Genomic DNA, 20,441 nt, shown 5'->3' on the forward strand with positions numbered 1-20,441 from the left:
CTTCTTTGAAAATATGGTAATTAAAAGAAAAACAGAATAAACGGTAATAATTCTAGTATATCTAATAAAGACGGTAATATCTGACGGTTAATAAAGTATGTATCTCTTTTCAAATGTAACGACAAATATGCAAGAACGATAAGAACTGTATGACCAAGGTATTGAAGATTGAAGATAAGTGAAAAATGTTGAAATTTTCAGTAAGTGCTATAGATATAGATGAATAACTATATTGTACTAGTAACATAAATACTATCAGTCCTTCTCATTTTGTCCCAGGTAGAAAACACATAATAAAAGGTAATTTGTTTTCATAATAAAAATATAAAACATCGATGAACCTCAATAAATAGCAAGAAAGAAAGAACCTGTCATGGAACCTGATAATCACAGCATAACACTATATTGAAACATTGAACCGGATCACCCTGTAAAACCCATGTTCATTCAACTGTGGTATTACATTGAATTACGAAAATTGTTTTTGTTTGTCCGGATTATAGGTTATATAATATTAAATAAAGTTTTTCTTGATGCTACTGCAATTGATGCATATAAGATTTTCTTACTCGCCACAAAAGTGTAGAATTATCTGGTTTTTAAACCAATATCTTTAAGTTTAATTTTTAAGACGTTTTTCTGATTTCTGTGTGTAAACATTTTTAAATTTAAATAATAGAATGAAGAAATTTGTATGGGCTATAAATACAACGTGTTGTAAAAGTAACTACAAACTTACCTTTAGTACAATAATCTCCTGTCCATCCTGCTAAACATACTCGCTCTCCAATAGGAGAACAGCTGTAGTGGCCGAAGTTGTCATCTCTAGGTCGACACAGATTTTCACAACCTTTTCCATAGTAGTGCGAATCGCAGGTTACCCTGTATTCGAACTTCAGAGTGGAAAATTTTGACATGTGGACATCTTCTGTCCACTCGTCACTAACGTCCAGATATCGTTGTCGCGTCAACCTGCTTATTAGCACTGTAACAAAAAACATCGTCTAAATGGAAGTTTGAAGCTCTAAAGTTGTAAAGTTGTGTTTGAGGGAGAGAGAGTAATAAAGCACTATGAAGTGGTCATTCCTTAGGTGTGCCTATTCATAGGCGTAAGCTACCTATATTATACTAATTTTTCGAGCAATATGTACTTTAACTGCCAAAATAAATTTTTTTTATAAAAAATGGTCCGCATTTCTGAGAAATGACCTACAAACACTGTACATATACATAAAGAACGCCTGAATGCAGGGGTGGCCAAACTGTGGCTCGCGAGCCACATGTGGCTCTTTGAAAGATTATTTGTGGCTCTCAATAAATGTACTTGAATTACTTTTAATTTTAGTGTTTTAAAATGTCTTTAATTACTGACAACAAATATAAAAGACTGTGTAACATCATGACTTACACAAAGAGACCCCTTATCATCGTTGTTATCACCGCAAAAGACGAAATACATGCTAGTAACCAAAAATCCAAGACCATGAGTTTGGCAGAACATAACTAATAATGACCACAACTTCGAAGTACTAAAAGAGTTTAAATATGTAGGGGCGCTAATCACAGCTGACAACCACATATAAAAAGAGGTCTCAGCAAGAATAGCTGCGTGGAAAAGAGCATAATACTCCCTATCATCAGTATTAAGATCTTAAAACAAGAGCGTGGAGAAGGCGCCTCAAAGCTGAATTGGTGACTGTATATGGACTGAAAACATCGTAAGAGACATAAAAGCTAAGAAACGATGGGCAGGTCATGTGGTAAGATTAGAGGAAGGCAGTGTTTTTTGAGAGACGGTAGAAGGTCAGTAGCCGTCCGAGAAAAATATGGAAGGATGATGAAGAATTGAAGTATCCTGGATTAGTAAAGGTTGCTTGTAGCATTATTTGCATATTGAGCAAATGAGAGAAAAAATGAATACCTTTTTTACACTTTTTAAATTATTGTTTAACGACGTTCTACACCTTCGGCAAAGAATTAAGGATTTGCATGAAATTTTAGTATGTTATAGTTTACTTCAAAAACTAAGACTTGATTTTTTAAAAATTGTTTTACCGTGCCGTTTAATTACTATTAAGGGCCAAAGTTAAGTTTTAACATGGGCTCTTATGGGAATTTTTAAAAAGTTAATAACTTTTGACCCAAATTTACGATTTTTAATTCTTTGTGCTTAAAGGTTTTTTTGTAAGGAATAACATATTAAAAAATGAGGATTGTTTACCGCACCATTTATTTTTAATTTATTTATTACAATTAATTCCGTAATTTATTCCGTAATTTCCGTAATTTATTTTTGTAAAGTATTCAATACTGAAACATATGATTTGAGTATTCTGCTATAAATGCATTGTTACCAACTTTCGCTTGCATATAAGTTCCCCCCCCCCCTTTCCTCTGAGAGGCATACCCCGCAACGAAGGTGTAGAACGTCGTTAATTGCAGCTCGCGAAAAATTTCAAATGGCTCGATTATCAAGGAGCTTGGCCACCCTTGGAATAATATAGCATACTATCTTCATTTGACATATAACTCTCAGGATTAGGGAATTAATAGATCACAAGGGAGATAACTAGCTTTTCAAACCAATTTTTTGTTCCTAATAGGTAATGCTATTCTTCGATACAAAAGTTATACAAGGAATTTTTTAATTTGAAATTTTTATTTCTTACGTACTTCAAAATTATTTAATAACTTTGTTAAGCAGTGCACCCGAGATCATTTTCTAAAATAGTCTAGTTTGTCTCTTCGTCAAGGCAACATTCTACTTCCTGTCATGGTAAATAACAATACAATAAAGTTATATAAAGTAATTTTACTAGTGTTAAAAAGGGATGAGCTTTCTGGATTCGTTCCAGTTAAACCCAAGGTAAAAACCAATATATTGCAAATATTGCCGACAGAAATATATTCAAAGATAAACGGAAACTAGACTCACTACAACCGTCAACCAAAATATAGTGAGATATTTTATACATAACTGAGTATCTTATATGGTCGCCTAAGTGCACATTCAGAGGAGCTTTTTGGAGAATATCAAAGTGGTTTTAAGCCTGGTCCATCAACAACAGACCAGATCTTTGTGCTAAAGCAAATACTGGAAAAATCAATGAATTGTCTAACCTATGATAGTGTCCTAAGAAATAAATTATATGAAGCCATGCATGAATTCCACATCCCTGATAAACTAATAAGATTGGTTAAGGCTGCAATGCGTAAAGTTGTTTGCAAAGTCGAAATACAGGGCGAACAATCACAGGCGTTTGAAACGAATGTTGGGCTGAGACAAGGAGATGCGCTGGCGTGTCTCCTCTTCAACATAGCTCTGGAAAAGGCGGTCAGAAATGCCCGAATAGTCAACAGAGGAAATATTTTTAATAAATCATCCCAAATTTTGGCATATGCTAATGAACGTGGACCTAGTTGTCCGCACAACACGCAACTAGAAGAAATGTATACCACCTTCTCAAATGCCTCAAAAAATATGGGCTGAAAGCAAACGATGAGAAAACTAAGATGATGGCATCAACACCCAACAATAGAGCCAGAAACATCGGTCATCAATTCACTGTTGATACCTCTACCTTTGAAGTGGTGGACAAATTCACACACTTAGGCTCCCTGATCACCAAGGAGAACGACATGACGGAAGAAATCAAGCGAAGGATAATCCGAGCGAACAAATGCTATTTTGGACTGAGTAGACATATGAGAAGCAGAAACTTAAGCCAAAAATCAAAAATAACCATATACAAAACCCTTATACAACCATTGTTGACATATGGATCGGAGACATGGACCATCTCCAAGGCAGATGAAAACCTTCTGCTTATATTTGAACGAAAGATCTGAGAGCAATATTCGGTGGCCTCTGTGAAAATGGTATTTGGAGGAGAAGGTACAACTACGAGGTATACCACAGATATAAACATATATTTGGTGGTAAAGACGTAGTATCTCTTATAAGAATAGGAAAACTAAGATGGGCAGGACATCTAGCAAGATCACAGCATAACAACCCTCCTAGAAGAATCCTTATGTCACAACATGTGGGAAGTAGAAATAGGGGTAGGCCAACATTTAGATGGAAGGATGGTGTAGATGAGGATCGAAGAAAAATAGGCGCAGCAAATTGGCAACGGTTAGCAATGGATAGGACTGACTGGCGTAATAGACTTGAGAAGGTTGAGGCTCTTTCATAGGGCTGTAGCACCATTGATGATGATGATGATTTTAGACATAACTAGAAGAAGAGAAGGCATGGAACGAATGATAGTTGAGGGCAACGTAGCAGGCAAAGGTCCACATTAAGATCTCCAGCACATTGGTCGGACCAAGGACATGAGTGGTTACTTATTCTCTGAAGCCAAACAACACGCACAGGATAGTTTATTGGACGCATATTACATGACGCCTACATGACTACATCCTTACGAAGGAGAAATGATAGAGGGGTTGGAGGAGAAGGATATACGGGAATAAAAGCGCCTTCTGGTACAAAAAAAAAGTATACAGCAAAAAATACTTTGAGCAAGTAATAGAGCTAATTCCAACAGATTTCGTACATGTTCTGGATATTGTAGAAGATTCTGTTGTTATGTTGTAACATAACTATTGGTTTGTAAAATACATTACTAACAGCATGTCAAAATTAATGGAATGTTTATACGTCGACTTACTAACTACAAACGCGAACACATGTCAATTCAGAGATGTTCAGAAATATGTTAAACAAGCACTTAAACACATCCATGCAGAAATGTGTAATAGACTTGATTTCGATAGTGAAGAAAATATGAAAATTAGAGAGTTTTATAAGTTTATACATAAAATATAAGTGTGTGCTGAAATAGACGCGAATAAAAACGCTACTAAAAAGTGAAACAGTTGTTGCGGTACGATTGTCTTGTTGATCTAAAGGTATTTTTCCCATCAAAGTCCAGCCCAATAAGGTTTCTACAGCTACCAGTCCACATCCTAAAAATGCCTTCTTCCGGTATAGAGCTTTCCTGCAATGTCTGCACCTATTAAAATCTCTATAGGAGATGCCATACATACTTCGGTCGGAGATATATCGCTGATCAATCACATGGCGGCGCCATAGCTTAGTGGCTAGGTCTGGCTCACATCAGAAATTTTTCAATTTATACTTTAACTGAGCTATCACCGTTCTTCGGAAGGCACGTAAAGTCGTCGATACCGGCTACGTAAGTGGTCGTGAACACTAAAAAACTGAGCCAGAAGTTTGCACGTTTGAAAAATACACAATTAGCCAAACTGGCTGCAGTGCGAGCGTTTATCACAACAAACGGATCCCGAAGAAAAAAATCAATTTTTATGACTCGAAGGCACGCCTATGTCTGGCAATAACAATAAAAGTAGAAACCCGTTTCTATTGCATTCGGATCTTTTATAGAGTTTTACATCAAACATAAGTGGTGTTTATAAGTCTCTGTCAATACCAAATAAAGTGTAAATAATATCATTGCTGCAATGTATTATAAATGCATTAAAAGGAAGTGCCGAAACTTAACCTTTAAATCATCACCAATTATTTCTTAGTTTAAAAATCAAAGCGGCTTTGGGAGGGCTAACTATCAAATTTAAAAACAAAACAAAAAAAAATTACAGCGTCTAACAACTGACCGCGTAAATTGCACGGGCTGAATTCGGGCTGGTAGATTTTTAATTTTCTTAATAGCTCATAATAAGAAACTGAACCGAGACGAAGTTGTTTTAATTTCCCATAGTTTTGTTTTAATAAATATCCAAGTAGGAAAAGATACAGGTAGGCTGGAGCAGACGAAATTGGAAAGTAAATTTGAACGGGTAGAGATAGACGTCTGAGAAACATAATGCAGGTGTATTCTTTAAGCATCCGGCAACAGGCAGCTGTATCCGGTGAAGCTGTATCACCACCATAAGAACACCTTTATTTTTTAATTCGCTTTCTGATTTTATGCTGGTGATGACAAAAGATGTGAAACTAATAAAAACTAATTCTTTTAAATGTTTTGATTTCATTTTTAAATGAACTGGGTTTATTTAGAACATTATATTGAAATGAAGACGATAAATACTCCGTATACAGGGTGTTTCATTAATAATTGTCCATATAATAACTGAAGAAACCTTAGCACAAAATAAGAAGATTTAACCTAGTATCCCGAATAAAGTACGTGCCTCCTAGTGGCGGGATACGGGCAACAATACATTGGCTAATAGGGCAGTCCTTACAGTAGGGATCCTGGCCTATACAGAAAAATGCAGGCGGGTGTGGGGTAATACTGCACTTTGGTTGCATTGGTGGTGTATTGGCTAAACGTGCAGGGCAGGGTATGGTGCTGATAGAAAAGGCATTCAGGCATCAAATATCTAAAAATCTTTTCAGGCCATAATAATGAAAAGACCTTCTCCAAACGCAATAAAAACTTATACTTAAATGATGGCATCTCCTGAGGTAAAATGTTCCGGAAGTAAAATGAGCCTCCGTTCGGATTTCCGGGTGAGGACATCTCAGGGGGAACACCATTGCAGGTTAGAAAAATCAGGATAGGGTCGTGGAATCTTGGTAGTCTTACAGGTAAGAGTCTGGAGTTAGTGGATGCGCTCAAACGAAGAAGAGTTCAAATTGCTTGTATTCAAGAAACTAGGTGGAAAGGACAAAGGGTGAAAGAACTAGGTGAAGGATACAAATTGTGGTATGTAGGGAGTAGTAACACTAGAAATGGAGTTGGTATAATTGCTGATAGTGAAATGAAAGATAACGTAGTAGAAGTTGTAAGAACGAGTGATAGAATGATGTCAGTGAAATTTGTAATTGATAAAGAGGTATTGAATGTTGTGTGTGTGTGTGTGTGTGTGTGTGTGTGTGTGTATGCTCCCCAAACAGGTCTGGGTGAGAATGAAAGAAGAGCTTTCTATGATCAATTAGGAGACGTACTGAGTGATATTCCAGCAGAGGAGAAAGTTATAATAGGAGGTGATTTCAATGCACATGTGGGCCAAACCAAGACAGGATATGAAACAATACATGGGGGATTAGGCTTTGGAACTAGAAATGAAGCTGGAGATGACATGCTTGAATTAGCAACAGCATTGGATATGGCGATTGTTACACATTCTTTAAAAAAAGAGAAACTCAACTTATTACCTACAAAAGTGGACAACATCAATCCCAAATAGACTACTTCATGATAAGGAAAGAAGACATACGTGAATGCAAGGACTGCAAGGTAATAGTTAGTGAGACAGTAAGCCAACAACATAAGCTGCTTGTTCTGGACAAAGTAAAAAGCGAAACTAAACAAAAATATCGGAGAGGACCACAAAAAATCAAGTGATGCCTGCTGAAAGATGAGAAAGAAGGTCTATTCAGGAGAAGAATAGTAAAAAAATATGTTGGAACATGAAAGGAAGCCCTAATACAATTTGGAGAAAAATGGCCAGTAGTATTAGAGAGACTGCTATTGAAATACTTGGGAAAACGTCAGGAAAAAAGTTTGAGGGTAAAGAGACTTGGTGGTGGTCAAACGAAGTACAAGGAAAAATAAAAGAGAAGAGAAAATTATATAAAAAGTGGCAAGAAACCAGATCCGACACAGATCTTCAAAACTATATGGTGGCGAAAAAGGAAGCGAAAGTAGCAGTAGCAAAAGCCAAAGCAGAAGCGTATTCAAACCTATACGATCAACTTGATACCAGGGAAGGCGAAACGAAGATATATAAAATAGCCAAACAGAGAGCAAAGAAAGCAAAAGATTTTAATCAGATTAGATGTATCCGAGATGAAAATAATAAAATACTAGTTCACGAAAGGGATATCAAAAAGAGATGGAGAAAGTACTTTGACAGCTTATTAAGTGACAGACAGCCTGTAGAGTCAACGGAGACAGTAGCAGCAATGGTCACCAAAATAACCAACGAGGAAGTGGCTCAAGCGCTTCAAAAAATAAAGAAAGGAAAAGCGGTAGGACCAGATGATATTCCTGGGGAAGTATGGAGAGCATTGGGAGAGACATGAACAAGGTGGCTAGCAGGTCTATTTAATAGAATTATGGAAGTTGGACAAATGCCAGACGAATGGAGAAGCAGTATACTGGTACCTGTTTCCAAAAACCAGGGAGATATACTACAATGTACAAACTACAGGGCTATAAAACTGGTTAGCCACACCATGAAAATATGGAAAAGAGTAACTGATAGACGGATACGTGAAGAGACCGAAATATCCGAGAATCAATTTGGCTTTATGCAGGGTAGATCAACAACAGATGCAATTTTCATGATAAGGCAGTTGATGGAAAAATACAGGAGTAAAGAAACAAACGCTCATATGGTATTCATTGATCTTGAGAAAGCATATGATAGAGTTCCTCGAGAGATTCTGTGGTGGGCACTCAATAAGAAAGGAGTCCCTGGTGAATATGTAAAGATTGTGAGGGATATGTATGAGGGAGTAACGACTAGTGTTAGGACAGGTGTGGGAGACACTGATAAATTTCATGTGAAAGTAGGATTGCACCAAGGCTCTGTGCTTAGTCCATATTTATTCTCATTAGTTTTGGACCAGATAACAGCGAAACTACAGGGTAACATTCCATGGTGCTTAATGTATGCTGATGATGTCGTGTTAGTAGGAAATAGTGAAAGAGACTTGGAACAAAAACTGGAACAGTGGAGAAAAGCGCTGGAGGAAAAAGGTTTAAAACTTAGTAGGACAAAAACAGAGTATTTGGAATGTTCATTTAAAGATGGAGCTACTACAAATAAAATGGAATCTTTGGACGGTGAAATGATTGTGAAAAGCAATAGTTTTAAGTACCTAGGATCGGTATTACAGAGTAATGGAGAAATAGATGGAGATGCATGCAGTAGAATTAGGGCTGGATGGATGAAGTGGAAAGAAGCGAGTGGTGTGTTGTGTGACAGAAAAATTCCAATGAAGCTGAAGGGAAAATTCTATAAAACAGCCATAAGACCGGCTATGATGTACGAAACTGAATGTTGGGCAGTGAAAAAGAAAGAGGAACAACGAATGCATGTGGCGGAAATGAGAATGCTTAGATGGATGAGTGGAGTGACAAAGAAAGATAAAATTAGAAATGAGTATATTAGCGGAAGTCTAGGTGTGGCACCAATTGATGCCAAAATGAGAGAGCATAGGTTAAGATGGTTTGGCCATGTTCAATGTCGAGACGTTAATCACCCAATACGAAGAATAGCTGAAGTGCAGATTCCTGGAAGGAGTAGGAGAGGAAGACGAAAGAAGACCTGGGGGGAGACGATAAGGCAGGACATGTTGGTAAAGGGGATTAACATTGATATGACTCAAGATAGAATTGTGTGGAGAAATGCAATTAGGGAAGCCGACCCCGCATAGGAATAAGGCAAAGAGAATGATGATGACAAAGATTTAACCTAAAACACTTAAATAAAAAATGTACGTCCTTACTGAGTTACAGGGTGTTTTATCTAAAAATTTAAAAACTGTTTTTGCTCAGCATTTTAAAACTATTCGACGTATCCTTTTCGTATTTGGCAGGAAGTATAGATACTGTACAAACTACTAAATTATGTTAAACAAACGTTTCTGTCTATTACCAGAGGCGTACGACGGGGGAAATTGAATGGTTGACCGTTTTCAAAGTTAACGCCACTGGCGGAATTGCTATTTTTGTTCAATTTTTGGATTCTGCAATACTTTCTATGAAATAATATACTCTTCATTCGTAACCATAAAGTCATTAGTTTTCGAGATCTTTGAAGTTAAAAATGAAACGACACGGTTATTTTGATTCATGTATTGTGTCGCTTCATTTTTAGTTTCAAATATCTCGAAAACTAATCATTTTATCATTACGAATGAAGAGTATATTATTTACATAAAGAGTATTGAAAAATCAAAAAATTACACTAACAGCAATTTCGTCAGTGGCGTAGAATTGGGAAGGGTCAACCAGCCACTATCCCCTGTCGTGCGCCTCTGGTAGTAGCTAGAAACGTTTATTTATCTTAATTTAGTAGGGTGTACAGTACCTACACTTTCTGCCAAGTATGATAAGGATACGCCAAATAGTTTTAAAGTACTGGGTACAAATGATTTTTAAATATGAATCATTTTATATGAATCATAAATCATGAATTTATATGAATCATAAATTAATCAAAATAACTGTGCCGTTTCATATTTAACTTCAAATATCTCGAAAACTAATGACTTTATCGTTACCAATGAGGAGTATATTATTTACGTAGAAAGTATTGGAGAATCTAAAAATGGCACTAAAATAGTAATTCCACCAGTGGCGTAGAATTTGAGAAGGGTCAACCATTTACTATCCCCTGTCGTACGCCTCTGGTAGTAGCTAGAAACGTTTGTTTATCATAATGTAGTAGGGTGTATATAGTAGTCGCACTTTGTGCCAAGTATGAAAAGGATACGTCGAATAGTTTTAAAATGGTGAGCAAAAATAGTTCTTAAATTTTCAGATGAAACACCCTTTAACTGAGTAAGGAACCACATTTTATTTAAGTGTTTTGGATTAAATCTTCCTATTTTGTGCTAAGGTTTATCCAGTTACTATATAGACAATTATTAATGAAACAACCTGCATATACGAGGTGTTTTCAAAAAATAAAATTTACTTAATGCATTTATATTCACACCTTTATAATATTTATATTACATACTTTATTATAAACTGATATAAGAATGTTCCTAGATAAAAACAGTCCTGAGTTTCCAAACATGTCTGCCTTCTTCTTTTTTGATCGGATATAATAAATATGTATAAATACATATTAATGTAAATATTACTGTTAAATGTCTATAATTTTTTTTTAAAGTTTTGCTTTTGTTGTGCTGTACAATTATTTTTGATGGCGTGTTAATATTCTTATTAGATTTGTTAAAAAAGCTGGTTTTCACAGTCACAGTCCAAAATTTAAAAAAATATGATCAAAGACAATGGGCATATGGTTTAGAGTTATGATCTCTTAATTTATCGACAAAAAGATATATTTTTTATAAAAACAAAACGCACAGAGGTGTTAAAAATTAAAAAAATAGGGCACAAACAAATCAAAAGAATGCTAGAAGAAGCAGAGGTGAAAACCCTTCGAAAAATCGAAGGTAAGACACTATGGGACAGAGGTAGAAGTACAGATATAGGACGGAGATGCAAGGTGGAGAACATTAATAACTGGGTAAGAAACCGAAGAGTAGAATGGAACGACCACAAAAGCCAAATGATAACAAATAGAGTAGTAAAGGACGGAGAGAGATGGTTCCCCAATAGGAAGACGATCAGTGGGAAGACCACGAAAACGATGGAACGATAACTTACTGGAAGCACATTGAAAAGAGACAGTCATGTCTACACAAAAATAAGAAGAAAAGAGGAAGAAGAAACAAATCAAAGGCGAAATTATGCACAGAAAAGTAGAGAGTTCTACCCGAATATCAAAAGATTAGTCAAAACAGATATGCGATAAACAACAATGAACACATCCTCCCTCTTTAAAAAAATGAACACATCACTAATAAAAGGAATACGAAGGTGGTCGGAAGTATGCGCAAATGCAGCCTTTTAATAATATAAATACCTAACAAACAATACAATTCATTCTACAAACTTTTTTAAGAATGAAGTATTTTTCTCGTCGCTTTGGCTTGCATAAAGAGGTAGTATTCTCTCCACTCAGGTGTTATAAAAATCTTTATCTTGTTCAGGGGGTTAAGAAAGGAAGTCGGAGATAATATTCCACAAGTTGGGGAGCTACTAAAAATACAGGATATCCGGTTAAGTGTTCTAAATCGCGAAAGCGTCTAAAGGCCGTATTGTGTAACAAGTTGTTCGTAAACTCTACACCGCCGAAGGTACCTTCTGTATGCACCTACTCCAATTATTAAAGATCCGAACGAGCTCCCTTAAGGGTGGAACCATGTTTATTTTGAAGAATTTGATGCGAACTTACAAGTGCATATTTTTACGAGCTGTTATCAATTGTTCATATAAATTATAAAATTTGTGATACAATTTTACTGATTTGGTATTATTGATTTCCATTTGACAAATTTCAAAATTTATAATTTGAACAAATAGGAATATTGGTTTTGATTCTTCAGCTACCACTTGAATGTTACTTTTGAAATAATAGTCGAAGAAAAAAGATATAACATGTCTAGTCTTGTTGATGAGTCTATTTTTATTATTTAAATAATCACGTCAATATCAATTAGGTCCACGTTTCCACTTAGTAGTATATAGTCGAAAGATAGAGAAAATGAAATAAAGAATCTCTTCAATTTAATCCTTAACTAATTTATTGATATATTTAGAATTTATTTAAAATATCTAGTTAGTCACAACATTTGCATAATTAAATTGGTATCCAATACACATTTATCTAACAAATACGCACGGGACAAATCTATATGTATATCATTTGAATACTTGATGTGACTAACCGACGAAACTAACAAGACGTGTTAATTTAGGCATCTTGTTTTGAATGAATGGCAAACGAGTGGAAGACAAAGATGCTGTTTATTATATTTTAAGAATCTCAGAATGAGTCTAGACATTTTTTATACACAAAGACTACAAGAGGTGCTGTATGCGAACGATTACGATTCTGCGAATGAAAGAATCATCCTTCGATGTTATTATGTACTCATTAAAAATCATATTATTAAGAAGTATAAATATATTCAACTAATTACAAAAGTTCGCACGTTATTAAGACAGTCAAAGGAAGTAACATTAATTCTCTGTAGTCCGGAACATATTACGCATATTCAATACCTACGCTGGTTTTTATCAGCTCATTCATTAAAATTTATTGTAATTTCTTAGGTCTTCGTTCTCCTACATTTCCGTAACTTTCATTGTATATGTTTTTCCAGGGTTGGCATTAATAAAACAGTAATTTATCAGAGACGGAACTAATAAATAAAATAGGATAAGGAATATTCACACCTCGCCTACCTGCCATTCTGTGATATGTGTTTCGCTATTATTAGCTCATCAGCCAGAACTTGCTGGTAAAGGCAGAGTAAAAGAATATCCTTTCGTATATCGTTATTGGCGGATAATACAAAACCATGCATTCATTTACTGACTTGTGCAATCTTCGATAGAATCTTTCAGATACTCGATCAGATATAGCCAGATCGAAGACAGACTAAGAGGGAGAAATAATTCTTAAGCCAATTTTCCACTAAGGCGATATGCCATACAACAGGGGTGGCCAAACTGTGGCTCGCGAACCACACTGGCTAGGTTGGCCAACAGGCCAGGTTGAAGGATTACTTATGGCTCTTAATAAAGTACCTGAATTACTTTTAATTTTTGTGTTGCAAAATGTCTTAAATTACTGACAGCAAATATAAAAGAATAAGTGTAACATTAGTACTTGTACAAAGATACCCCTTATCACTGTTGCTGTTCAATTGGGCTTTAGAATATGTAATAAGTAAAATATCATCTCAGCTGACAGGAAGATCTAAGAATCGAGGATCAAAACTATTGTTGGCCTTTGCTGATATAGATAGGTGCAGTCGCTTATTCTGCAAGAGACGTGAGAGAGGTGTTTTCAGAACTCGAAAAGGGAACAGGTAGTCTGTGCCTTCGAATAAATGAAGAGAAGACGAAATACATGCTAGTAACCACAAATACAAGATGAAGAGTTAGGCAGAACATAACTTTTAATGACCACAATTTCGAAGTAGTAAACGAGTTTAAATATCTAGGGGCGGTAATCAAGTAATCACAGATGACAACCACATATAAAAAGAGGTCTCAGCAAAGATGTCTGCGTGGAATATAGATCATTATACTCCCTATCATCATTACTAAGATCTAGCTGCTAAAAAACAATATGAATTGAAACTATACAGCCAATTATTCCCCCAATTGTTACATATGAAAGTGAAACATTGACTCTACACTGAGTGTTTTTTGAGAGACGATAGAAGATCATTAGGCCGTCCCAGAAACAGATGTAAGGATGATGTAAAATTGAAGTATCCCGAATTAGTAAAGGCTGCTTGTAGAATTACTTGCATGTTTCAAAAAACGATGTGAACCATCTTATTTCACTTTAAAAAACACGAAATCCAAACAGTGAGAGAGAAATGTAATAACCTTTTTTTCACTTTTTAGGTAATTGTTTAATTGCGGCTCGCGAAAAGTTTCAAATTTTGACAAATGGCTTGGACTATCAAGGAGCTTGGCCACCCCTGCCATACAATATGGATGATAGAGGTAGTTTCAAAGAAATTTGCTGTTTCTGCGTAGTTCAAACACACCGTATCGTGTCTATTTCCTGTTATCCAAAGTAGAAGAAACTTTTTGTTTCCTGGCCCGCGCCGAGATTTAAACGATAAAACCTCTAGACTACCCACATCAAAGTGAGTGCGCTGGCCTGCCTGACCACAGGATTTACTCATATCTACAAAATGAACAATGTCACAAATATCAGTTATACCTTATCAGTTTAATATGCTTTCTTAAAAAGCCCAGATCTGTTGTAGTTAGCACGTAAGTAAGGATACACAACAGATCTTTCAAATAGCAGGGTTGGAACCTCTACGTGGAAAAACCTCATAAATACTATAAAACTACAATATTAAATCTTATAGGCTCTTGAATCCTCTACAATATAATGACTATTTATAATTACTAAGTATTTGGAATTGCACTGACTCATAATATTTGTCTTACCTGGAGTCAAATATCACGAGTAAAAATAAAAAAAAGGTAACATGAAGTAAAGAAAAAATTAATATAGTGGCTTTCGAACTTAAGATGATCAATAGCTGCACAGATAGCAAAGTGGCTGTAGGGACTCTTAGGCGCTTAAGATAGACGCTAGACTATTGCTGGAATGTCGAGAATAAGCAATAGACAGACGGAACATAACAGTGTCACACTGGTTAAGGTGCCAGCTTACCAAGCTATATATGGCCGTGAAAGAGCTATGAAATAGATACAAGAGGATCAGCTACAAAATACACCTGTCCATAGGAGTGCCAAAAAGCTACATCCGCGACCAGAGAAAGCCTGGATTCGAACACAATATAACTTTCACTGGTTAAGGTGCCAGCTTACCAGATTATATATGGTTGTGAAAGAGCTATGAAATACCTACAAGAGGATCAGCTACAAAATACACCGGTCCATAGGAGTGCCAAAAAGCTACATCCGCGACCAGAAAAAGCCTGGATTCGAATACAATATAACTTTCACTGGAAAAGTATACTTGGTAAAATGTAAGTGATTACATTTTGTAATGTAGGCACATTATAAAATGGACTTGGGCTAAAAAGGCTAAAGTACTGCGGAAAATAAGCAGGAATTAGCTCATAATCATACCGGGATTGCTTACGGTACATGCGCCAGTCAAGAGATAACTGTACACAACGGGGCTATTCCGACTCTTCATAGAGAATCTGAAGCAGTCAACCTTATCTTGTATGACTGGGAGGTGCTAAATCGCAGGTGCCAAATAAATAGGTTTTAGAGACTACCAAGTAACTCCAAAAACGTATGGTATCAACTCACTGAAGTTGTACAAGCTGGTGCAATGCTCCAGGGTTCTAGAATGGTTTTATTAAATAAATGGCAGATGTACACTAAGCCAAGTGGCTGCATTATGACTGATTTATATCACTCTATCAAAAAAAAACGATACAAAACCACAATAATAGGAAAATATTAATTGTACCTGTGATCAGGTAGTGGTTTCGTTCCTCATTCTACTGCAATTGGTTACTGAAGGGAAAAAGGGCAATCAACGACCAGGTCTAAGAGTATATTAGTTAAATAACTTGCTTACTATTAATGAAGCAACTTTTTCAAGTCTTACACACGTGAAACTGGCAATATTTAGTTAAAACCATCTATAGAAAAGTGCGCATAGTGCAAAATACACATCTTTCTGAAGCTACAGGTCTAAAACTTATGAGATCATAAATAATATTCATTATTTATTACTGATCTGGGGCTTAATATTGTATCTGTCATAATTAAATAGGATTTTAGCAAAACTTGCACTCATTTGTAATTTTTAAAGTAATTAATTACTTATGGCTATCCTATCATTTATTAACTAGATTTTACTATTTTACATTTTTGTTCCAAATCCGTCGAACAAAACAATTCAATTCAGCCGTTGAAGTAAGCCAATTGTTTAATTTGCTGTATTTATTAATATTTCGGTGTTGCTAAGCACTTTTTAAAAAGGAAGTTACAGTTAATCATGAGTATATTATAGTCATTTATTTTTATGTTCCTGCATACTGGATTACCTATTTAATTAGAACTAATCATTTACAATATTTAGTTCACACAAAATGTTACAAAAACAATTTAAAGATGACAGAAGCATACCTATAAGCAAAGCCTTTATATTAGGAATATAGATAGAATATACCTACATATGGATGAAAAATGTATATTCTATTTATAGATGGGCTATTCTGGGCAGGAATCTTTTTAGTAGGATTTATAGTTTATTCTTTTATGGCATTTAATAAGTGGTATGTACTTTTGATATCATATAACCAGCATAGTTGCCTTCAGTGGGGTCTTGTTTAACATGTTCCATCCAGTTCTTAGAATGTATCTGAAAATAGTCATAGAAGAACAATAGTTCTTATTTTCAACTACAGAAGATATCTGAAAATAGTCATGTAAGAACAATAATTGCTATTTTTTACTCAACTGTGATTACTTTGGCAAACCTACCCTTGTTTATTGCTGCTCGTACAAGTTGTTTGAAGCTTAGCCTGGTCAGTTTTTTCTCGCACTGATATTTCTTTCTATTTTATTTATTTAAATATTTCCAATATTTTACCGTTTGAGATATTCTCGGTTTTGATTCTTGTTCAGAATTGAGCTTGGTGTTAATATAACTGTATAGGCGTTTATTTGCAGCATTTTCCATGTATCGTTATAGGCAATGGAATGTTTAAAAAAGTAATTTTGTAATAAAACACGTTTTGGTGTTTTTTTTTCGTTTATCTCCGTTTAGAACTTGTGGCATGCCTGATTTAACTGTTGAATACGTGTTTAATCCGTCTTAGTTTGCATTGAGAACTGTGTCATCTGCCTATCTGATGCTTGATATTTGGATGCCATTAACTTTTATTCCCCAGTGACCTTTTTTTCTGGGTAAAAATAACTAAACTCTAGTAGTAGCAGTAGTAGTATGTAGCAACAAAAATCAAGAGAAAAGAAATGCGTTTGACAAACATTCTTCGACATCGTGGTAAAAAAATAACATTTCCTTTTTTGATGAAAATATTCAATAGATTTTGTACACGGTATTCCAGTGTACATTTACGGTTTTAATGGCACCGGAGAAAACAACTATGTTAGTAAAATATTGCTATTAGAGAAATTAATTACTTTTGTTGTGTAATAAATGAATTTAAATACTTTTCTCGATATGAAATTCCTATCACTGCTGCAGATAAAATAAATTGTTCATAAAGAAGTAAATATTACCTGTAAAGCTACGAAAATTACTGTGTATTCAATAAATAACAATATGGCTGTCATTTTTCTAGGGCCTAACCAGTTTACGTATCCAATTGTAGCTACACAAGGTTATTAAATTCCCATATACACTTTGTCACAGAAATAATTGCCGTCCTATGTCAGCTCGGCATTTAAGTTATATATTTCTACCATCTTTTCTCAACCATAGCTCGCCTTTGCATGTATTCCTTCAAATTAACGAATGGTTGTTAATTAAAGAACCAGTCTCGGTTAGGATATTTAATTTAGAGATCTTAGAGAGACTCCATTGTGAAGTAAAACCGTTAAAAATGCGTTACACCATGGCGGCTTTTTATACGCCGTATAAAAACTTCTCAGAAAAGAAAAATATATCTCTCGATAAACTTTGTATACACATTTTTAAATGAATTTAAACAACGTTTAAATACCATAAAGTTAAAGTTATCAATAATCGGTCAGAAGATTGCTTGAAATATATTTATCATTTTGTCAACTGGGTGCCTTCAATAGAACGAGGGAACGCTGAACGGTTTTACTGTTACAACACCTGGACAAGTTAGGTACAGGCGAAACATAAAATTTGAATGCCTTATTGTTAGACCCTGTATGAATAAATATGGCTTTTTATTAAACCATCTAAAATCAGTTGCAAAATAGATACGTCAGTTTGTTTTGAACGAATTTGAAATTTCAATATAAAATTATTATTTACTTGTTTTTGATTTTATCGCAGCATGTTCGTAAAAAATAAAATAACTACGGAATATATAAACTAATAATCCTAGTAAAGACAGTAAGACTTAAATTAGTTTTTTCGTACTTCCAAACAAGAAACAAACGCAAAAGAGGAACAACGTGTGACAAATTATATGGTAACCAAACATGTAAGAAAAGTAACTACTGTTATAATAATCTTCAAACTATTATCAAACAAGTTATTTTATGTAAGATATAAGTTAGAAATAAAAGACAAGATGAGATAATAAACAAGGATATTTGAAAACACTTCAATATGAAAGAAATACTTAGTATGTAATATGTTGAAGACGAAAAGACAAAACTAATACTGCAATTACACAATACAGAAAAAAGAACAAAAGCAAAGAAGGGGACCAAAGGAAGTGCCAAATTATGAGATAACCAAATATATAAAAAAGTAATCCTCATCTATGCTGTACAAAGCAGAGCCAAAGCAGGATAAATTAACAAGGCCCATAAACAGAAAATAACAAGGTAAACTCTTGAGAAACAGACGCTATCTTAATAGCTCGACATGTCCTATATTCCGGTTTTCTAGCGTCTCAAAGTCTTCTGGTTGGAATCACTGAATCGTAAGTCCAATACTGATCCATCAGCCAGATCACAAACTGAAATTCACAGTCGAAGATTCATTTTGGATTTTATGTTGCCACGTTTGAAATTTTTTTGAATAGCGCGTGGTTTGAACAATGAATTTACTATTCACATCGAGGTGAATGCTACCTTGTTAAGGCATCGAGGCGACGAATAGATGAACATCAGAAATATAAATGTTAAATATGTATATCATATAATTATCATATTAATCTATTTTTTAACTACATTCATATTTTTAATAGACTTAATTTATGATTAATTAACGAAACATTCGAATAACTAGCGAACAATAACTCGAGGAACAAATAAACATTTAAGTCAATTTTATAAATAATTAAATAAGTTTGGAAAGTTTGTTAAACTTAATCTTTGAAGTAATTAGCCCCAAGAGAGGATCAATCCTATTTTAAAAGCTCAACTAAATTCAATTACAACCGCTTTTATAAATTTAATGTCGTTTATAAAATAAATTCAGTGGTCTGCAAAAGACGGCGTTTTGGTATCGAAGATTAGTTATAAAGGAAAACGTAGTGGAAATATCAGTTGAAGCGGAAGAGCCTTTTAGGTTATCAGGAAGAGGGCTGGTTTTGTTGGTAAGTTAAGAGTTGACAGCTGCTATACATGTGGCTTTTTACACCGTGCTATATGGTTGGATATTTATTTAGTTTTAGAGCATAGTCTGTTTTCGTATATGTAACTCGGATATGATATAAAAAGTTCCAGGAATGATTCACACGGCTGATACATAAGTGAGGTAAATATTACGACGACGGGAAGAAGCAAGCCTTTTCGTAAACAATTTAATACTTCGGAAATAACAAACGTTATCGAAATCACATTATACAAGTAATCCCATGTTTTAAAAATAGTTTCATCTTTTCATCAACAATATTTTTATTACCGAAAGTTTTTATTTTCAGGAAGTGAGAAATTGTTTCGTACATAATAATTTTTCAATTAACATTCCTTGATTTCCGCGTTTCAATAATTTTCTTTACACTATAATCATGTCTAAAGTATGGTTTTTCATCACAAGACCTGCTAGAAGTCATCAAACATTAATGATTATTGATCGATCAAAAACAGTGATAAGTTCAACTTATATACACACTATTCACCAGTAACTCTAATGCCAACAACTATTGATTGGATTTAGTAGGGCATTGTTACACATATAACCTCTATCTCAAATTTTTCCCATTCGAAAATGAAAAAGGCGAATGATCTTTTACTAAATTAGAACAATTAGGAGCTACAATCGGCACGTAGTTAATACGAATATATTATTGTTTTGTAGTAGATGAATATATAAGTAGAAATATTATTTTTTATAATATATCGAAAGAATTATTATTATATTATTTCAAAAGAATATAATGAAAAGTCAAAATGTATCTACAGGAAAAGAAATAATGAAAACCACATAGGATACGTATCATAACAGGTCATAAATATAGTTCAAATGATGAACAAGAGAAACACTGATGATATACCAATGTCTCTGAAAAAACAACGCCTAGGAAAGGATTCATGAAAATTAAAGTAAAACTTTCATAT

At 34.5% G+C, this 20,441-nt stretch overlaps 1 protein-coding gene across 3 annotated transcripts in view; it reads right to left on the reverse strand.

Moving 5' to 3' along the window:
* Nucleotides 1–20,441, reverse strand: part of LOC114325134 (neurogenic locus protein delta) — a 486,223-nt gene that overhangs the window by 12,451 nt on the left and 453,331 nt on the right. For all 3 annotated transcript variants that reach the window (XM_028273081.2, XM_050663521.1, XM_028273080.2), the window contains one exon: nucleotides 740–985. In XM_028273081.2, coding sequence (XP_028128882.1) covers nucleotides 740–985 — 246 coding nt within the window. The remainder of the gene's footprint in view (nucleotides 1–739; nucleotides 986–20,441) is intronic.

Source organism: Diabrotica virgifera, chromosome 10, assembly GCF_917563875.1.
Source record: "Diabrotica virgifera virgifera chromosome 10, PGI_DIABVI_V3a".
Taxonomy (NCBI): domain Eukaryota; kingdom Metazoa; phylum Arthropoda; class Insecta; order Coleoptera; family Chrysomelidae; genus Diabrotica; species Diabrotica virgifera.